The following is a 17,821-nucleotide window of genomic DNA, read 5'->3' as shown; positions in this document are numbered from 1 at the left end:
ACGTCGCTTAGTAATAAGAATGTCGGCACTGATGCGCTCCCCACCGGCAATATTTATTTGTACCAAAACAATATCCTTTTCGTGTATTTGGACAGATTAATGCACCATACAAGGACTGAATAGAACGCGTAGACCCATGTACTGCTTGACTTCTGTCAAATGACACACTCAATCCTTCGTATTGTCTGGGCAGTGAAGGCAATAGAACTGCTACTTAAAATTAATACAAGGCTCCAGTAAGAGAACGGTGGACACAACCAACAACTATGTCACGATAAGAAGAGCGATTAATCGGTACTTACAGACAAATACTCACCAATACATGGGGCGTGATATTGTGGTTTGCGGGTTTATGCATCTGGTTTTGCTGTCGTAAGGAGACATTTCTTGGGCCTGGGTTTTACACCATTCTTCTTGGCTGCAACTCTTGCTTTTGCCCTTTGTTCTTTTGCAGCTTTCATATCTTTGGGTGCAGTGGTGCGGAGTTGTTTGATGTGAGTGGGAATCAAGCATTTCGGAGAATTGGGCTGGATTGGAGGCACAAGCCAAGGCGCGCTGATTACAGGTACAGATTGAAGCATATCGCCAAAAATCGGCAAATACGGGGCATCATCCTATTGAAGGCATCAGAAGGAAGGATCCTGACATCTGAAACACTTACATGAACGGCTATTACGGCCGCTCTTCTTAGACCAAGCGCCTGCGCGAGTGCGGACTCTGAGCCCTTCGGTAGGACGATCAATTTCAGGGGCTGTCGAGCTTCTAGAGGGTTAGATCCGGGGCGCGTAGAGTTGCATCCTGCCACAAGGTGAGGGATGTGATCCAATAAGATCGGAGGATTAACGTCGGCATGGCACACAAAGACCGCAGAAATGGGAGAAATGTCGGGGACTACTGGATTGGCATGAGAGGTGGTAGTGAGTGTAACCGAATGTCGGACAGACTTCAACTGCGATTCAAGTCTCCTTGTCACTTCGTTGATACCGATAGTCATGTGGCCCGACGGAGCAAGTTTACTAACGGCCAGAGATGGCGAAGGAGTGGAACCCACGGCACATGCAGAGGGTTTTGAACATACTATCGAGTCTGAGCTCGGGTTTGTCCCTTCCACTGGATCTGCAATTTCCGATCGGGGTAGAGCTTTCCTAGCGTATGCCTTGAAAGATCTTCGACTTCCGCTCCTTGCTGCACTTTCCAAAGTGGTTACGAGTGTCGCGAGGAATAAGTTTTGCGCGTTTGATGGGATTGAGGGCCTAGCTTAGGATGTTAGACACGTTGTACGTTGGAAGGGACCAAAACAAACCATTGTATTCGGAATGGATTTTCAAGGACACTTTTATAAACGTCTTTTCGCTCTGCGGTTGCCCGTGCCTTTACACGATTTGACGCATGAGTGTAGCTCCGAGCTGCTTTATCCGACATTGGTCCTAAAGGCAGTTTACAATACTTACGTGACAATGGTTGTTTGGCTCTCTATCAATAGGGTTCTGCCAAACAAGCTCGTGCAACCAACACAATATGATATACAAAATCTGATCATCCGCTCTCGCGACAGAAGCAGACCCAGGCTTCGAGTTGAACAGAGATGACCCTTACTACGTGCTGGACACGATGTGATCGAGTGGAAAGTATCGGACGTATCAGAATGAATGGGATATCTGTTGTAAGTAATACTTCACGATTCTCATATTAAAATTTCATGGTTGTAGGTGAAACCGAGCAGTGACGTATCACAAAATCATCAAATTGAGTCTGAGATGCCCTACACATGCAAGTACTCGTGAAATTCCATGTTATTCGGACAAGCTAGAACGGGAGACGTTCCGCTGAAAAGCATTGGTGCACTAGTTCAAAATGTACTATCAGTGATTTCCTGTGAACGCTATCCTCTGTCCTGTTTCGGCCACGTTAGCACCGCTTCACAACATAATTCTCGTTGTGAACTTTTCGGATGGTACTATCTTGCCCGACTTTAAAGTTAGCGTCTGTCATCTCCCTACCTCTTCCATTGTCAAAGAATGATGTTGGACACTCCATGCATGATTAATGGAACCCAGCCACACAACGCATCAGTGCTACTGGGTCGCACTCGCGGGGTCCAATGAGGGGAGGCTGCACCGTTGTAGGCTATGCTAAATGTCGAAACCTACAGGTCAATAAACAAGGATTCAAAAGAAAAAGTGTCGATGCCGTTCCATGGAAACATTTTGTAAGAGATGAAAACGCATTTACCTGTAGCGAGATCTGAAGTGTGCTCATAGCAATTGACGTTCCCCGGATCTTGCGATATTTCTTTGGGTACGACTACCGTTACGGGTACTTGAATATAGCACGGGCCGTAGGTTTATCGTACTTATTATGGCATAGATAACATATTTTTCACGTCTAGCGTTCGTCCCTTGAACTCGACATGCAGCCATATCTCCCTTGCATCAATGTCAGTACGTTGGAATACGTGGAGGGCGTTGTTCGCACGTGCCCCGAGTGTTTCACAACTGCCCCTGTCAGAATTTCTCGGATGCCATTCATCAAATATACCTTGTCTCATATATTTTACAACCAGAGCCACGGCAATCATCGTTCACCGAATGCTAGCATGTCGAGCTATTTTCTACCACTAGGCAAGTGCCTTTGGACTTTCTTTTACCAAAGGATGATCATAGGTAAGATTCCATTATATTTCATGTCGGCATTTACTTCTCCTACACGGCGATACGTTTTAACGTTTGCTAGCCTCACTGCCACCCTGAGCTCTTTCTGCATATCGCAACGTTAGGATAACCTCACAACGTAGTCTGGCAGGCGCATTTATGGATATAAAGCTCGAGAACACACTCCATCATACCCAGTCATTCTTCCAGCCTCAGAATCCTTACACAAGACATGCCTGGCTTAAATTCATCTGTTCGGCGCTTTGATCGCACCAACATCCCAGAAGATGTCTGGGGTGCTCTGCGGGACAGGGACAACGCTGCTCGCGCAAATGTGATCCTTCCACATGCCGAAAAGGTTTCCAGTCACCAAGAGTTCTTATCCGGTTCCGAGCAGCTTTGGCTGGTCTACTCGGAGCCTGCAACTTCTGACATCAGATTTATACTATCCTGCACGGAGGGACCATTGGGCAAATACCCTATTTTTATTATTCCCGTAGCCCCCATTCAATTGGCTTCTGAACTCCTCCAAGGCCCCATGGAGGCGTTCTGCGAGGCGCTTCTGAACGAGGCTGACTTCAGAAGGCAGAGGGTCTTTTCTGTCTTTTCTGTTGAACCAGTCTCCAGAGCTTTCGCTAGCGCATGGGAGAAAATCGCAGAGATCAAGTGCATTAATAAACCATACTACGATGCATTTTTTTCGGCGTGTACTCCTGGGACGTTGGTCCGCAATGGCCCTCAACCAGTGGATGAGGTCATTGAGCTACGTCTTGCTGTGCCACAGGATGCCGACAAGATTTCTATCTTGTGTGAAAATTTTTCCACAACTTCGGTATGTCCGCTGCACCACTCCCTTTTAAGCGGACATTCATTGATGAAAATCTGTAGGATCCATTCATTCTCTCTTCCGAACAAGCTGATAAAGAGGCTAGGCTCATGATTGAAAACGAGCAAGTCTGGGTATACGAGATCAAAGAGGGAGATGGAGAAACTGATATCGCGAGTATTGTCGCTGCCACGCGGCAGTCACACACTGTTGCTGCCATCACAAAGGTCTACACGCCAGAGAAGTGGCAGCGTAAAGGATGTGCTAGAAGGTTGGTTCTCCGTGTCTGCAGAGAGTACGAACTATCATCTATGAGATTGTACTGTGATGCTAACTTCTGCTTGACTAGGTTGTTGAAGACGCATGAGCAAGTTGTGTTATACGTTGGTGCCAATAATTCCGGAGCTCAGAAGTTGTACGATCGAGTGGGCTTCCAAGCGACTTCTGGACCTGAGCGTTGGCTTGAGATAGGTTTTGATAGAGCCGAAGTCGAACTCGGTCACTGGTAGACTCGTAAGCAGTCTGGACTACGTCTTTGAGATGTTAAATATTTGAGGTAGTCGGTAGATTTTAGTATATTCTGATTTGCTCTGCTTGTTTCCTAGATCTTGTCTAGCATAGCCCCTTTGTCTACCTGTCCCCACAAGTACTGTATTCTCTATATATGTCGTTAGCGTTTTGACTAGTGTACACAAATTGTTTATATGGATCTTGAAGCTTGAAGCTTGAAGCTTAATATTTTGATGAATTTACTGGCCAGTCTAAGACTCGCGTCGGGCACGATAGGGCGCGCTTCGCAGCGAGAAGTCAAAGGAGGATTAGTTAAAATTGGCTTCAGCGGATTCGTTGTCATTGCAAGTCTTTTCCTTCCAGAGTTTGGTTCTAATGAAATTATGTACATTGGAGCTGGCACACAATCGAATTTGTCATGGCTTTGGTGTTTAGAACACGTCATCGACATTTACAGCGCACCAGCAGGTGGGAGCGTCATGGATGTTATTTTCTCAAGGTGAATTAGATGCGAAGAGACATCGGTTGAGGACCTAGATCATTCTGCACGCATGCCCTTCATTCATAGGTCAATCGGGACGGGAGATTGTCTTCGATACACTGTACTGAAGTTTCCTTTGATGATATGCTAGACGGGTAGTAGTGTCTAGAAAAATTGTCTTGGAAACAACGATTACCCCATACAAGGTGTTAGGTCTCCTCCCGTACTAGCACTCAGATCATGGACCGAGGGTACGCAGAGACAAGTCCGGGACAGCCACCGAAATACGCAAATTCAACCAATTCAGTCAAACTGCAGGAGCAATCCAACTCGCTCTACGCTCAAAAACAAAAAGTTAGAAGGGATACACAGCAAAGTTGAGAGAAAAAGGGCGGGCTTCACACCGGCAACGAAGTATATTTTAACAGAAAATACGGACAAGCTGGGGTGCACAATGAAACTTGGAACACTAGATGCATAAGGAATTGAGTACATTGGAAGTCGAACACAACAGAAAGAAAAACGATACGATGTAGTGCTTGCTCGCAATGTGGCGCTGGGTCGAGATGACGGATGGGTTCTTCTATCCCGAACCGCCAGCACCGCTGCTCCCTTTACGAGTCCTGACAACCTTATTTCTCAACGCTCTCTCCTTCAGTTCTTTCTCTCGCTTTTCTAGATCATGCTGGTCTAGACCTCCCTAAAAGTCATCATCAACTTTGGCTGAGCACAAGTCATCAAGAAGGTAAGCATACGTCATCCCTGTCTGCATTATCCCACTTATTTCGCCTAGCTTGACCCTTGATTTTCAGCTCACCTCTGGCATTTTGCGGAAGGGGCTCGTCAGTGATTCTCAGTCTATCAACATCCATACGCGAGGACGAAGGACTACGCCTCGCCGGGCGCTTTCCTTTTCCGCCATCACCGGCTTCATCGCGAGTAACCCGTCGTCTTACAGGCGAACGAGAGGTGCTGACCCGCTTACGAGGACTTGGACTCCTGCGACGGGCGTATCTCGTCGCAGACCGTGACTGGCTCGAAGCGAGAGAGGGCGAACGCGATAGCTTACGACGCTGAAGCGGGGGACTTCTGCTATTTCTTTCTCGCCCGAATCTCCGTGGAGGCGAGCGCGAGTAACTGGGAGACCGTCTCCGTCTCCTTGGTGGCGGAGGCGACAAAGATCGAGATTCAACCGATGGCGAACGTCTGCGGCGAGGAGAAGGAGTCAAGGAGCGTCGGCGACGAGGAGGAGGTGAGCGCGTCCGGGATCTACGGGGCGGAGGGGAGCTTCGGCGGTACACAGGACTGCGAGATCTGGAACGCCTCGGAGAGCGCGAACGTCTGAGGGAAGGAGGCGGGGATCGGGAACTCCTTGCGTCAAATGGAGAGTTCGGAGATGGGGAGCGCCTGCGATGGGGCGGTGGACTACGAGATATCCTGCGACCAGGACGCTATATGGTATAAGTCTTGAAGGCTCAAACAAACACTGAATGGACTTACGCCGCCACCACGTCCACCCCAACCGTTATCTCTGCCTCGGCCACCACCTTCAAATCCGCCTCTGCCTCTGCCTCTACCCCTTCCGCGCCCGCGGCCTGTACGTTCACCTCTTTCCTGGTCTCTTATCTCGTCGAGACGGACCCTCCTGTCTCTCTCACCTATGGCACGCACGTCACCCTCGCGGGCTTTGCGCATTTCCTCTTTTTTCTCCTCCACAAACGTCTGTGGCACGCCTGCGGGATGCTCCTGAGCCTCCAGCAGTAAAGACCAGAGAGCAGTCATGAATGAGGGTGTCGATGCCGTGAGGAAACCTGTCAGGTTTATCTGCATTTTCTTTGGGTCTGGAGTCTAAAGGAAAATACAATGGAGACGGAAAAGTCTTTGACATGTAAAAGGGCTTACGGTATGATTCGGGTCGTCGAGGAGACCCATGGCATATTCGACGACCACTTCATCTTCGAAGCCAACGAGTTCTGTGACTTTTTTGGCGATCCATGGGCGTATGACGTTGAGATTTACTTTTTTGAGGTCCACCTGAGAAACGAGATAGGTATTAAATTTAGAGCACCAGACTTGGGTAGCGCACCTTTTTATCAAACTCTGATGGAAATTTCATAGACTTTAACAACTTCAACTCTTTGTCAGAGAAGCGGCGGTCCTGGTCTGCAGAAGTGCCTTTGAAAAATCCTGTTATTCAAGGCGGTGAGCAGGATCTCGGTAAAAGCACTTGGTGAAAGGAAACTTACCTGCGTCGGCCATGACTTGACCAGAGCTTGGTTGATAATTAACTCAAGAGCGAGGAGCGAATATTTGAATATTGAATGTTTACATACGAGTTTGGAAAGGACCTCCCACGTACCCGAACTCCGGCGCGGGCGCTTAGTCAGCTAGTAAGAACGTACTTTTACTAGCAAGTGACGGTCTTGGTGACTACTGCAGCTGCTGGCAACGGTCAAGCTGCTTGAAATTCCATATGATCGCTCTTGTGGCAGCTACTGATGCTACACGATTAAAACCAACCAACCATCTGCCACTGTAGGCAGTAGCCAAATCAGAGGTTAGATCTGTTGTTCGGGAATTTGCATTACCAGGCTGATTTCAACGTTGCATTTGGAGTACCTAGTAGTACGTTGGACTAGGCCGAGGGGCTCACAGCCCAGAGACTGAGCCCTCGATTTGGTATAGTCCTGACGGTTTTATTTTCCTCTGCAGCCGAATTCTAATGACACTAGAAATCAGACATATCAGCATTAATGCAATTTCAAAGCAGACCAACAGTCTAAAATTCTGTGCTGTTTTGTAATATCGCACACTCGCCATGATAATCTACTCTCGGACAGCAGTATGAAACAAGTGTTCGACATCGAACTGCCAAAAATCCAATAGTAAGCTGTCTCAGGCTTGTAGACGTTCGGTTCGGTTTCGAAGGCCTCTGACGTGCTGTAGTTGGACTGGTATATCTTTGCGATATGAAACAAGTCACTCATCAGCAGGCTTGGGTATAAAGGAGGCTCAGGCGAGCACTTCCATCTTTAACTCCTCTTCTGTGTTGCGCTCCATCCTCGCTCTCATTTTTTCGACGCCGTGCAATTCCCTCGCAGTCTTACCTCAAGCCACTTCACGCCGTCATTATGATCGACTATACGAAGGCAATTCCTTTCGTCTTCGTTCTCGCACCTATCCAGGACGCACGATACGCTACTTCTGGTATGGCCAGTCCAGCAGCATGCACCTTTTCGGCTCTCGCACAATCCTCTCCTGGTTCCAATACTCCCCACGCCCTCGACGATTCATCCAGCTCGGACGATACAACAACGACAAATCAAGATGATACCATGTTACATACCTTCTCATCTTCATTCTCGTGTCGTGTCGTCGAGCTTTTTATCATACTTATCGGTCAAATCGGTTTCCTCGTACATCAATTCCTACGAATCTCAGATGTTGTCGATGTTCTCTCCTCCTCGTTTGCGACTCTCGAGCAGACTACCGACCTCGAAATCACGAATCTCTGTGCCACGATGGAGCTTGTCAAGCAAGATGTCGATTCCGTCAAAGATCAGACTCGTTGCCATGAACAGGTAATAGCCCTCGAGGCTAGAGAATTCGCTGCCCTCATCGCTAATCAGCAACGCCAAATTGACGACCTCGGCAAACAACTCCACGAGGAACGCGAATTCTCGAGAGATATCAAGAAGATTCTCAATAAGCTTACTTCTCGTGTCTCGCGGGACAACGAGGAGCTTGACGCTTTCCACGGGCGTCTGCATGATGAACTCGCCGGTCAAATTAAGGACCAAATTAAAACGGAGCGAGATGTCATTGACCTTCGCAAGGAACTCGATGCCTTCCACGAACGCCTGCATGGCCAACTCATCTCTCAAATCAAGGACCAAATCCGAACGGAGAACGATGTTGCCGACCTTCGCAAGGATATCCCGAAGACACTTTCTCTATACCACACGAGGATCTCGGCTCTGGAATTTGCATTATCTCAAGCTAAGCTGCCTCCTTCACTTCAAGACGTTTGCGACTCCGAACCTGTACAAAGCGCTACGTTTGTGGATGCTAGCGCCATTCCACAGCGAGTTCCTCCTGAGTTTCAACATCCTCCTACACCAACGAGTGTTGCGCCGAAGCAAAGGTCAGGTATCTCAATCTCTGCTAGATCGCTTCGGTTCATTGATCGTGAATCAATCTACATTCGTATGTCCTCTCATTCATCAGTTGTGAAGTCTTATTTGACTGACAGATACTCCTGCAGAGCCATCCGCACCAGTCGGCTCAAAGGCAGCTGGAGCCCCCATCAAGTTCACCACCCCGAAGGCACTTATGACGGTTGATTCCGTCAGGCGTCCGGTTACTGTCAAGTCTTCGGTCTCTAGGGTCCTGTCGAGCTCGAAGATCCCCACTCCTGGCACGAGGGTGTCATCTGCACCTAAAGGGGTCCTCTTGAAGAATCCCCCGTCCAAAGGTAAGGAGTTCTTGCTGTTACAGTTGACGATTCTAAAGACAAGGCATGCATAGCATCTTGTGATAACCGTCCCCACCGAGAGTCTGCGACTCGTGGCAGTGCCACCGTGGGCAGGGTGCAGGAGCCTAGAGTTCCTTCTCTCAAGAAGAGCGGCAGTGCTGTCAAGCACAACGCAAAGGTGCATAGACCTCTGAAGAAGAAGAACAGTACCGCCAAGGGCAGGGCGCGGGAACTTAGTCAGTGCTCTTCTCCTTACTCCACTCCTTTCGTCCTCACCCACCCACTCTTTAGGTAACAACCTGGTGTTGCCCCCAACCTCGTCTCCAGTCACTCCCGCTACCAAATTGTGTGCCCCGGACTCGACGTCCCGGCCCGATGACGCATCACATGGTATTGCTGGTCGACCCCGGACCCTGTCGTCATCGCCATCCTTGGAAGTTCTGGATGTTGCTGTGCAACTGTACTCGTTGGGCGATCTACGTGATCCGTTGCCTTCTCTAGATTCGATGTCTTGGCTCGACGCCGCATTGGATAGTGTTGCCAGTCAACCCCTGTCATCGTCATCGTCTTTGGAAGCTCTGGATGCTGCTGTGCAGTGTCACTCGCTGGGCGATCTAAATGACCCGTTGCCTTCCTTGGACTCGATGTCCTGGCTTGATGAATGCCACGAAGTTTCAGGTCAACCTCTTCGCCCACCGTCCTCCACGGAAGCTTGGGATGCCGCTGTGCCGATTTTATCGCTGGACGAATTGTGCGGGACGATGCCCTCGTTGGACTCGATGTCCTTCCTCGACAATGACGTTCTTCTTGTCCCTCCCTTCAAGAGTATATATTCTTACCATTTTCTGGAAGTGTTGTGATTGAAATGTTTCCCCGCAGATCTTGACCGGAATAAGGCACGAAGCATCAATTGTCACCGAGAACCTCTCCACCCGTCACCTTCCATGACAGCTTTGAATACTGCTGTGCAGCTTTCATCGCTGGATAACTTGTGCGAGACGATGCCTTCGTTGGACTCGATGTCCTTCCTTGACGACGATGCTCTGACGGTCCCTCCCTTCAAGTGTACGTGTTTTTGTACTTTCCCTTTGGATGTATCTTTGATTCGAACGTTCCATAGCCCTTCTCTGGAGCAAGCCTTGAAGCCTACGTGCTTGTTTGGCGTCTCTTGGTATCCTGCATACTTGAGCGCTGTATTCCCCACACCGATATATCCCATCCACGGTTTCACCGTTAGTTGTATACCCCTCTCATTTACCTCCATTCCTGAGTTGCATCCTATTTTTTTCTATTCTATATACCATTTCTTCTCGTATCGTTCCATTTGCTTGCTCTCCGTCTTTCTATCTATCTCTCATTTCCCCTGTACATGTTGTGGCTGTTTCTTCCCTGTAGTATTTCTTTCTCTTTATAGTATCCTCTATCTCTACGTATACGATTTCCTTTCTACTTTTTATATCATTTTCCTCGTTCTATGATATCGTAGTCCAATATAATACATTCCTACTGGAAACTGTGACCGTGCATTACGAGACGCGTCGGCTTTTCAAAAGTCTCTCACGTGTCAAGCTTCCAGGTTGGCATGCTTTTCCCGCGAACTTCATGATAACATTCAGATTCACATATGCTGCTAACATTCTCGTGCCACTACGGGCGATTTTTGCATTCCCTGGGCTATAGCTATGACTCGGCTCTGAGTCACGATCATAGTCAGAACTTCAGAAGAATTTCCCCATGCGTGATGAGTCGAGTCCAGTAGCTTGTCACTACGTGGTGACACGACTCCATTTAGCACTTCGAGTTAGCGCCGTCGTGTATGATAAGGCTACTAGTAAAGCCTATCGCCGATTCCGATATTGTTTATCACTCCTACTAGGCCTCAATTTCTACCATACGTCCAGTTTCTCCATTTATGCCGATGAAGCATGGCATGGCTGCCCAATACCACAAGTTGTATGACTTATTCATGTCAGGGAGGGATAGAATATCCAGCAGTGATTCTGGCACGTCCGAGAACGGTGGATTCCGAGACCCCGCGGGCTTGCGCAGAGCAGCTTCTCGCAGTTTCTTTCTCCCCCACTCATTACGGACCGAAGTAAGATGAACGTGCGAGTGTGGAGGACGTGGTGAAGTAGGTGGAGTTTCCTTGTTGGTCATAGCACCTTCTGATCAGATCGAAAGGTTGAAACCGAGAGTCAACCATCCTGCTATAAGGCGCAGCATGTCTTGATCCTGAATACCAGTTCCCTCCTCCTTATAATTCAGGCTCCACGTCACGAAGAACATGCCTCAATCGCCACGTCTAAATCCGATTGAATCAAAGCCTGAGCAAGAGGGCGGGAACGCTGGATCGGAAGGTCGTGTTGGATTCAGAGGCCTTTTTGAAAATAAATTCATGTGAGCGGTCTGGAGATATGATGTGGATATCAATCATAGGATACATTTGTGGCGCAGACTTGGTATATCGTTGTTCTCGACTCTTGGAGGATTCGTGAGTTATTTGTTACAAGATAGACGACCGTCGGTAACGCCGTGCCTTCAACCTCGTCACGTATATCTAACAGCTCTTTGGCTACGATCAGGTGAGTTAGGAAATGTCTTCTTATAGTGGTAGGTAGACGTCTAACTGCGCATCAGGGAGTCGTGAGCAACGTGCTCGCCATTGAGTCTTTTGGAGCGAAGTTCCCGGCGATTTACATGAATGCAACACTGAAGGTAAGGGCAATATTCCAATAGATATTCAATGTGCCTGTCTGAGTTACACAACTTTTAGGGATGGTTTGTCTCCACGCTTTTACTCGGTAAGTCAATGTGGCATGCTGCAAACGTCCGTTAGCTGATTCACATTTCAGCTGCCTGGTTCGGAGCTATTGTGAATGGCCCCGTCTGTGACAAAGTGAGACATATCATTTGGCGAGATAGGACAAACTGTGATCGACTATGGCTCAGATCGGGAGAAAGGTAGACATAATATGCAATGTTGTGATCTTTCTTCTTGGTAGTTCACTCCAAGCGGGTGCTACATCTCCCGGTAAGTTCTATCCCGTTCACACTTATCAGCCTTGCTGAAGATTCTTTTTATAGTTTATCTGTTCGCCGGTCGCGTTGTTGCCGGATTGGCAATCGGTTCTCTGACGCACGTCGTCCCGATGTATCTTGCTGAGATATCTAGTGCCAAAATTCGTGGATCTTTAGTTTCTCTGCAACAACTCTCTATCACATTTGGGGTGAGGAAAACATCCAGCACTGAGTTTATGAATTTGATACCACAAAAAGTAGATTCTTGTTAGTTGTGGGTAGCAGTCAACTTTCATATATCTGTATGCGCTCACTTCCGGAAGACTGGCTTGCATATGGCACATCACATATCGGGGGAACTCGATGTGCCCCTCAAATATCATACACCGGGGCGCTTTTGAATGGCAGACCTACGTTCGATCCTTACACTGATGTCCCTCCTGGCGGCTGCACTGGTCAAACTCAAGCGTCGTGGAGAATTCCGCTTGCGTTCCAAATATTCCCTGCTTTGGTGCGTTGGCTATCTTCTGCCTCCCACTCATACCCACGGAAGCGCAGTGTCTTGGCATTGGCATGCTCTTCATGCCATACTCGCCCCGTTGGCTCGTTGAGCAAGGTCGCGAGGAGGAGGCTCTGGAGGAGCTGTCGCGTCTTCGCCGGAAGCCCGCTGACAATCATTCGGTTCGCATTGAATTCCTGGAGATCATGGCTGAAGTTCGTTTTGCAAGAGAGGTCATGAAGGCGGCATATCCTAATGCGGGGCCAGTCAGGCAGATAATCAATAAATACTTGGTATTGATTTCTAGCTGGCCAAAGTCCAAGCGTATCATTGTTGGTTGCCTTACTATGATGTTCCAACAATTTATGGTGGGTTTTCAAATCAGTCTTTCTTATCATTTGGTGATTTGTGGTTTGCCAGGGTATAAACGTAAGTCGTGGCACATCCTTCTGGAACTAACGTCGCTTACTTTACTGAAGGCTATCATTTATTACGCGCCTACGAGTAAGCTTCACGAAAGATTAGAATGATTGACCTCGGGGTTGACTCTTATCTGCAGTTTTCGGCCAACTGGGCCTTGACCCAAACACTACCTCCCTGTTTGCCACTGGTGTTTATGGAATTGTAAACGTGAGTCCACAGTATGGACAATGTCACATATACTCCTAAATTATTATTATTCAAAGATGCTCGCTACTTTACCCGCTATTGTTTTGCTTGATAGTGTGGGCAGGCGGCCTTTGTTGATTTCTGGTGCCGCTGGATGTTTTACTTGCCTGGCAATTGTGGGTTCTCTTGTTACCGTTTACGGCAAGGACTGGCCAGCACATGCAGTAGCGGCTCGCACCGCCATTGGTAAGTGCACTATGATATAATTACCTACAGAACATGTTAAACTATCTTACAGTCTTCGTGTTTATCTACGATGTCAATTTCTCTTACTCGTGGGCCCCGATTGGATGGGGTGAGTGGCTCGTTTCACCTTCTTCAAGAATTTAATGCATTCGCCAGTAATTCCCAGCGAGATCTTCCCGTTGCACCTCCGGTCCACTGGCATCTCCATTACTACATCCACCACGTGGTTATCGAACTTGTGCGCGATTTGATCACCCGCTGTCTTTTTGGTATTGATGTGCTTTAGTGTCGTTGGGCTCGTTACGCCAATAATGTTGGATGTGGGGGGGATGGCGTACTTTATCTTTGCCGGATTTTCTCTTGCCGCGTTACTCTCAGTTCGTACGTCAAACCCCACAATCGTGTTAAATGATAGGCTCAACCCGCTTTACAGTATTCTTCTTCCCAGAGACCAAGGGTCGGGTATGTTTTTTACGCGCACATATCTTGTCGAACATAACTGACAAATGTTATACAGACCTTGGAAGAAACGGATGCTGAGTTTGGTGATAATGCTACTAATAGGGAGCGAGAACACATGGAGCGTATTTGTCGGGAGCTTGGACTGCCCGTCCGGGCGCTTTTGAATGCATAGTAATAAAATTTTGGGCTGGCCTAGGTCATGTTTCCATTGAGTCGATTCATCTAACATGTGCTCCTTTTCCCCCTTTCTACCCTCAACATCATGGCCTCATCATCTTGAAGTATTTGTATTTTACAGTAGAATGTCGGGGACTAGCGCGGCCGAGCGCCATTACATTCAGTAATATAATAATATTTTACTGATGCCCTTCCAAGTGCATAATTCAACTAGGTTGTCATAGGGAAGAGTGATGTATAGATACATATTTGCAATTGTCACCAATTCGTACGTCCCTCCTCACTAAGCTATGTACCTGAACATAGGCGCCTGCAGAAGGTGTCAGCGGAGATTTATTCAGAGACGGATAGTGTTCACCTTATCCGCCAATTTGCTTGTATCCACATTAGCACCTGGTTCTGGACGCCCATACTCGCGATCGCGTTTCGCATTATCATACATGTATGACACCCACAGCACTAGCGCGCAAACAGTAGCAAACGCCTCGAGGCCGCATGATATAGCGAAGCCGGAGCTGCACCAGCGACAATCAATTAACACATGCATACACAGGGCGAGGGGAGAAGGGTGGGACGCACATGTACCTCGGGCCGTCCGTCGAAGGGTATATGTGCGAGCCGAGGATACTCCCGCATTGCCCAATCGCCATGAACATCGGGATGCCCGTCGCTTTCTTGGTCTCAGAGCCGAGATTGTGTGCAACTGTTGAAAACATGAGCTGTTGTAAGGAGAAGCGTGATTGAGTGATAAAGAGCGTACACCATGCAATGATTAAGCCAATGGCAGTATATGTCCCGCTCGTGATGCAGAACACGGCGAAGTATCGCACGTGGACATTGTTGGGGACTGTAAGCAAAAGAAGGTAGCCTGAAATGACACATGAGGGATACTTTGAACATAAATCAAACTATGTGCCACGTACCAATAGTACCGACAGCACATGCACCTGCAACCGCTAAGCCACGGTTCTGCATGCGATCGGATGTGTAGGATGTCATACAGAGGACGATGGCAGCCACTGCATATGGCGGTACTGTGAGTAACTGGGCGAGCGCGTTGGCTGGAAAGAAAATGTCAACAAAGAATACCTTCATCAGACCACAAGGTAATACACACTGTATCCAAAAGTCGTGATGATCGTTGGCAAAAATGCCGAAATGCTTGCCAGAGCGCAGTTCACACCAAAGTAAATCATTCCACCGGTGTATATACGCCAATCTAGAAGAGCTATCATGATGTGTTCTAGGGTAGGACAATTCTATGAGCCCTCGCTGCGTAGTGTGAGGACGGGGAATTGGCTTGCCTTTGTTGATCACAGCACCAATATCCGCGCTCGTGCCCCTGTTCATGCGCTCCATTGCAATTTCTCTTTCTCTCGCATTCAAGTATCTAGTATTCTCTGGTCGGTCAGGGAGCGCGAAGAAAGTCAGAACACCAAGAAGAAGAGCCGGGATTCCCTGGGAACAACCGAATTGTTAGCCAATAAGTCTACAAGGGACAAAGCACATCACAAAACGGAAATAACCCTGACAGGTGTTTTATAGCGTTCTGGAAAAGCGCTAGATAGTACCACTAGCATGCCTGCCTCCTAGGGGGAAAGTGCGATGCAAGAGAGGCTAGCACAGCAAACATTGCGCGGTATGGTCCAGGCAGACAGTATTGGTATAGCAATCCTCTTCCTCATCTCAAAGGCCAGGGAGACTTGAAACATCAGCCGAAAATGACAAGACCCCAGAATGTAAAACACCATGACACCCAGCCAGATAAATGCCAGCGGATCAACATCTTAAAATACCACTCGTCCCTTCACCAAACATAGAACACTGGTACTAACCTCAATAAGAAACAGGACTTTCCAGTCCCACTCTCCTCCTACGCCAACGATATACGGTCCGTACCCCACTTGCTGCACACCGAACGCGATAAGCCCACCGAAAGCACCTGCAACCGCCGCAAAACCAAACCAGTATGCCATGCGCAGGCCCATTTCGGTGCGAGTGTAGAAGAACGCTTGTATGGTTGTGTTCAGAGTCCTGTTTCTCCACGGGTTTATTGAGTGATGCATGACTTACAAAAATAAAGTGGAATTGCAGGGCCAAAGCCAGCTTCAAATATGCCAAGACAAACGCGGGCGGCTATGAGACTTCCAAAGTTGAATGTCGTTGCCTGCAGAAGAAATAGCATGCATCATGAGCAATAGTTCGGGCTCAAAATTGGCAATAAAGAAGATAAAGACGCTGCAAAATGGTTGAATGTGAAAGGTAGGTATTCAAACAGGGTAGTCGGAAATGTCTATTTGATCTGCAGGTAAAACAAATCAAACATCATCAAGTCATCAGCACACGTCACTGAATTTACGGCAGAAATTGGCCGCTCTGACGCGCTGGTAAATTACTAGTGTTGATAGATAGGTCACAGGAGGAATTTTTCATGAACAAGACGTTCCTAGTAGCTAAGGAATGATTTTAAGAAGAGACAGAATGTGCACATGAAGATGAGCAGCAGTATGACTCGCCATTAACGTGGAACATATACCCCATCCAACAGCCGCGCACGCTATCCAGTAGGATGGCGGAAACAACTTTGAGGTTATCGTTGCAGGCACTTGAAAGATAATCTGGGAGGTAATAAATAAACACTAGGGCGAGAAACTATAGCTGTATTACTCACATACGAAAAGAAAAATGCCGAGTTGACCCAATTATACAGTGTACCAGTAGGGTCGCCACCAAGGTTCTCCTCAGTCAGTCCCTGGAGGCGTGCATTTCCAAGATTCGTGCGATCAAGATCTGATTCACCGTCAGTACAACATGTCAGCCGGCTCTCATGGTGAAACTTCACCCACAAGCAAAGAGATAGAGCAGGCATGTTATGGGCAGAATCCTACGGTCAAGCTTGCGCACGAGCCTCTTCTCTTCATCGGACGTAGTGATGGGATTATTGCCGCCAGCGTCACTTGTTCTGGTTTCCCTCTCATCGGAAGACGGGTGTTTTTCTTCGTCAAACATAGTAGACCGAGGTGACTCGCGCACGTGAGCGAAGTACGTAGCGAGCTACTTCGCGATATTAAAGATGCTGACCGAGCGCTCGCACAAGCAAGAGAACAAGAGGCACATTAGATCCGAAGATTTTGAACGTTTATAATGAAATGCACAAGTCAGGTGGACTGCCATGTCATCGGCTGCTAGCTGTTTCTGTACCACGGTAATTCAAACAAAATGGAGGCGCTGCAATGATGCCAGCTGATGAGAAGAAATCTCACGCGAAATCGGAATAAATTTACATAACTTGCCGCTGGGCTCTGGCCCCCACATCAAAGAACTATTCCTGGGCACTATCCCCACAGGGTAATCTTTGTCGGCGAGGCATGGGCGCACTGGCTGCTACACCACCGACCAGCTTCGGGGTCCTTCCGGCTCCTGCGGATATGCTGTCATGCGAGTTTGAACGCGACGTGCATCGAACTGTCCAGTCGTTTAAATTTCAAACTCGAGTAGTGATAGTACAACGTAGAGGTCACAAGTACAAGTACAACGATCCGAAGAAGCCTTACTTATGCCAATGGGTACGTATTGCGTAGAGTCACGACACTCATCCAAGGCGATATAGTGTAGTGGTTATCACTCGGGATTCTGACAAGGGCTGATTTCCCGAAACCCAGGTTCGAGCCCTGGTATCGCCTTCACTTTTTACCTTTTTCATTCGCATTGAACGATGATCAGCTTGAGGAGGGCCTTCGACGCGCGGTAGCGACCCAACCGTCAACGACTCCCACAACATTTTTCAAAGTCTTTATATTGTCACCCTCTGCGATAGGCAATCTTCGGCATGAGAAGATGCTCTAGTACGTCATCATATGCAAGGTTG

At 48.1% G+C, this 17,821-nt stretch overlaps 6 protein-coding genes and 1 non-coding gene across 7 annotated transcripts; 4 read left to right on the top strand and 3 right to left on the bottom strand.

Annotated features, from left to right (window-relative positions):
- Window positions 1–1,488, bottom strand: HD556DRAFT_1336647 (uncharacterized protein). The gene is made up of 3 exons (XM_041301912.1): window positions 1,304–1,488; window positions 662–1,253; window positions 1–614 (listed from the first exon to the last, which is right to left on the bottom strand). The coding sequence occupies exons 1-3, from the start codon at window positions 1,420–1,422 to the stop codon at window positions 351–353; spliced, it is 975 nt and encodes a 324-aa protein (XP_041165494.1). The 5' UTR covers window positions 1,423–1,488; the 3' UTR covers window positions 1–350.
- A 1,243-nt stretch (window positions 1,489–2,731) lies between these two features.
- Window positions 2,732–3,995, top strand: HD556DRAFT_812868 (uncharacterized protein). The gene is made up of 3 exons (XM_041311709.1): window positions 2,732–3,483; window positions 3,540–3,772; window positions 3,827–3,995. Exons 1-3 carry the CDS (start codon window positions 2,884–2,886, stop codon window positions 3,984–3,986), a joined length of 993 nt encoding a protein of 330 aa, XP_041165493.1. The 5' UTR covers window positions 2,732–2,883; the 3' UTR covers window positions 3,987–3,995.
- Window positions 3,996–5,616: 1,621 nt separating this feature from the next.
- HD556DRAFT_812645 (PWI domain-containing protein) lies at window positions 5,617–6,769 on the bottom strand. The gene is made up of 5 exons (XM_041311705.1): window positions 6,715–6,769; window positions 6,555–6,655; window positions 6,371–6,502; window positions 5,969–6,316; window positions 5,617–5,905 (listed from the first exon to the last, which is right to left on the bottom strand). Exons 1-5 carry the CDS (start codon window positions 6,725–6,727, stop codon window positions 5,894–5,896), a joined length of 606 nt encoding a protein of 201 aa, XP_041165492.1. The 5' UTR covers window positions 6,728–6,769; the 3' UTR covers window positions 5,617–5,893.
- Window positions 6,770–7,363: 594 nt separating this feature from the next.
- Window positions 7,364–10,267, top strand: HD556DRAFT_812393 (uncharacterized protein). The gene is made up of 5 exons (XM_041311704.1): window positions 7,364–8,674; window positions 8,733–8,942; window positions 8,996–9,178; window positions 9,234–10,007; window positions 10,063–10,267. The coding sequence occupies exons 1-4, from the start codon at window positions 7,600–7,602 to the stop codon at window positions 9,800–9,802; spliced, it is 2,037 nt and encodes a 678-aa protein (XP_041165491.1). The 5' UTR covers window positions 7,364–7,599; the 3' UTR covers window positions 9,803–10,007; window positions 10,063–10,267.
- Window positions 10,268–11,226: 959 nt separating this feature from the next.
- On the top strand, window positions 11,227–14,124 carry HD556DRAFT_1494711 (D-xylose-proton symporter; the record flags this gene model as incomplete). Its single annotated transcript, XM_041308855.1, has 20 exons — window positions 11,227–11,339; window positions 11,397–11,433; window positions 11,507–11,524; window positions 11,580–11,657; window positions 11,716–11,743; window positions 11,795–11,838; window positions 11,892–11,973; window positions 12,027–12,169; window positions 12,222–12,234; window positions 12,284–12,471; window positions 12,519–12,827; window positions 12,880–12,888; window positions 12,939–12,963; window positions 13,019–13,089; window positions 13,146–13,314; window positions 13,367–13,423; window positions 13,471–13,552; window positions 13,601–13,695; window positions 13,748–13,776; window positions 13,832–14,124. 20 exons carry the CDS (start codon window positions 11,227–11,229, stop codon window positions 13,946–13,948), a joined length of 1,707 nt encoding a protein of 568 aa, XP_041165490.1. The 3' UTR covers window positions 13,949–14,124.
- Window positions 14,121–17,067, bottom strand: HD556DRAFT_812138 (major facilitator superfamily domain-containing protein). Its single transcript, XM_041311703.1, has 12 exons — window positions 16,800–17,067; window positions 16,625–16,743; window positions 16,470–16,571; window positions 16,027–16,120; window positions 15,789–15,964; window positions 15,258–15,411; window positions 15,071–15,196; window positions 14,877–15,014; window positions 14,714–14,821; window positions 14,533–14,656; window positions 14,312–14,468; window positions 14,121–14,263 (listed from the first exon to the last, which is right to left on the bottom strand). The coding sequence occupies exons 1-12, from the start codon at window positions 16,960–16,962 to the stop codon at window positions 14,237–14,239; spliced, it is 1,488 nt and encodes a 495-aa protein (XP_041165489.1). The 5' UTR covers window positions 16,963–17,067; the 3' UTR covers window positions 14,121–14,236.
- A 486-nt stretch (window positions 17,068–17,553) lies between these two features.
- On the top strand, window positions 17,554–17,636 carry HD556DRAFT_t30. The gene has a single exon. It is a non-coding gene; the product is annotated as a tRNA-Gln (tRNA).
- Window positions 17,637–17,821: the final 185 nt, after the last annotated feature.

The sequence above is a fragment of the Suillus plorans genome (genome assembly GCF_016647745.1).
Source record: "Suillus plorans strain S12 chromosome Unknown HD556scaffold_6, whole genome shotgun sequence".
NCBI classification, from domain to species: Eukaryota; Fungi; Basidiomycota; class Agaricomycetes; order Boletales; family Suillaceae; genus Suillus; species Suillus plorans.
Note: the sequence above shows the minus strand (reverse complement) of the source record. Positions and strands in the feature narration are given on the sequence as shown.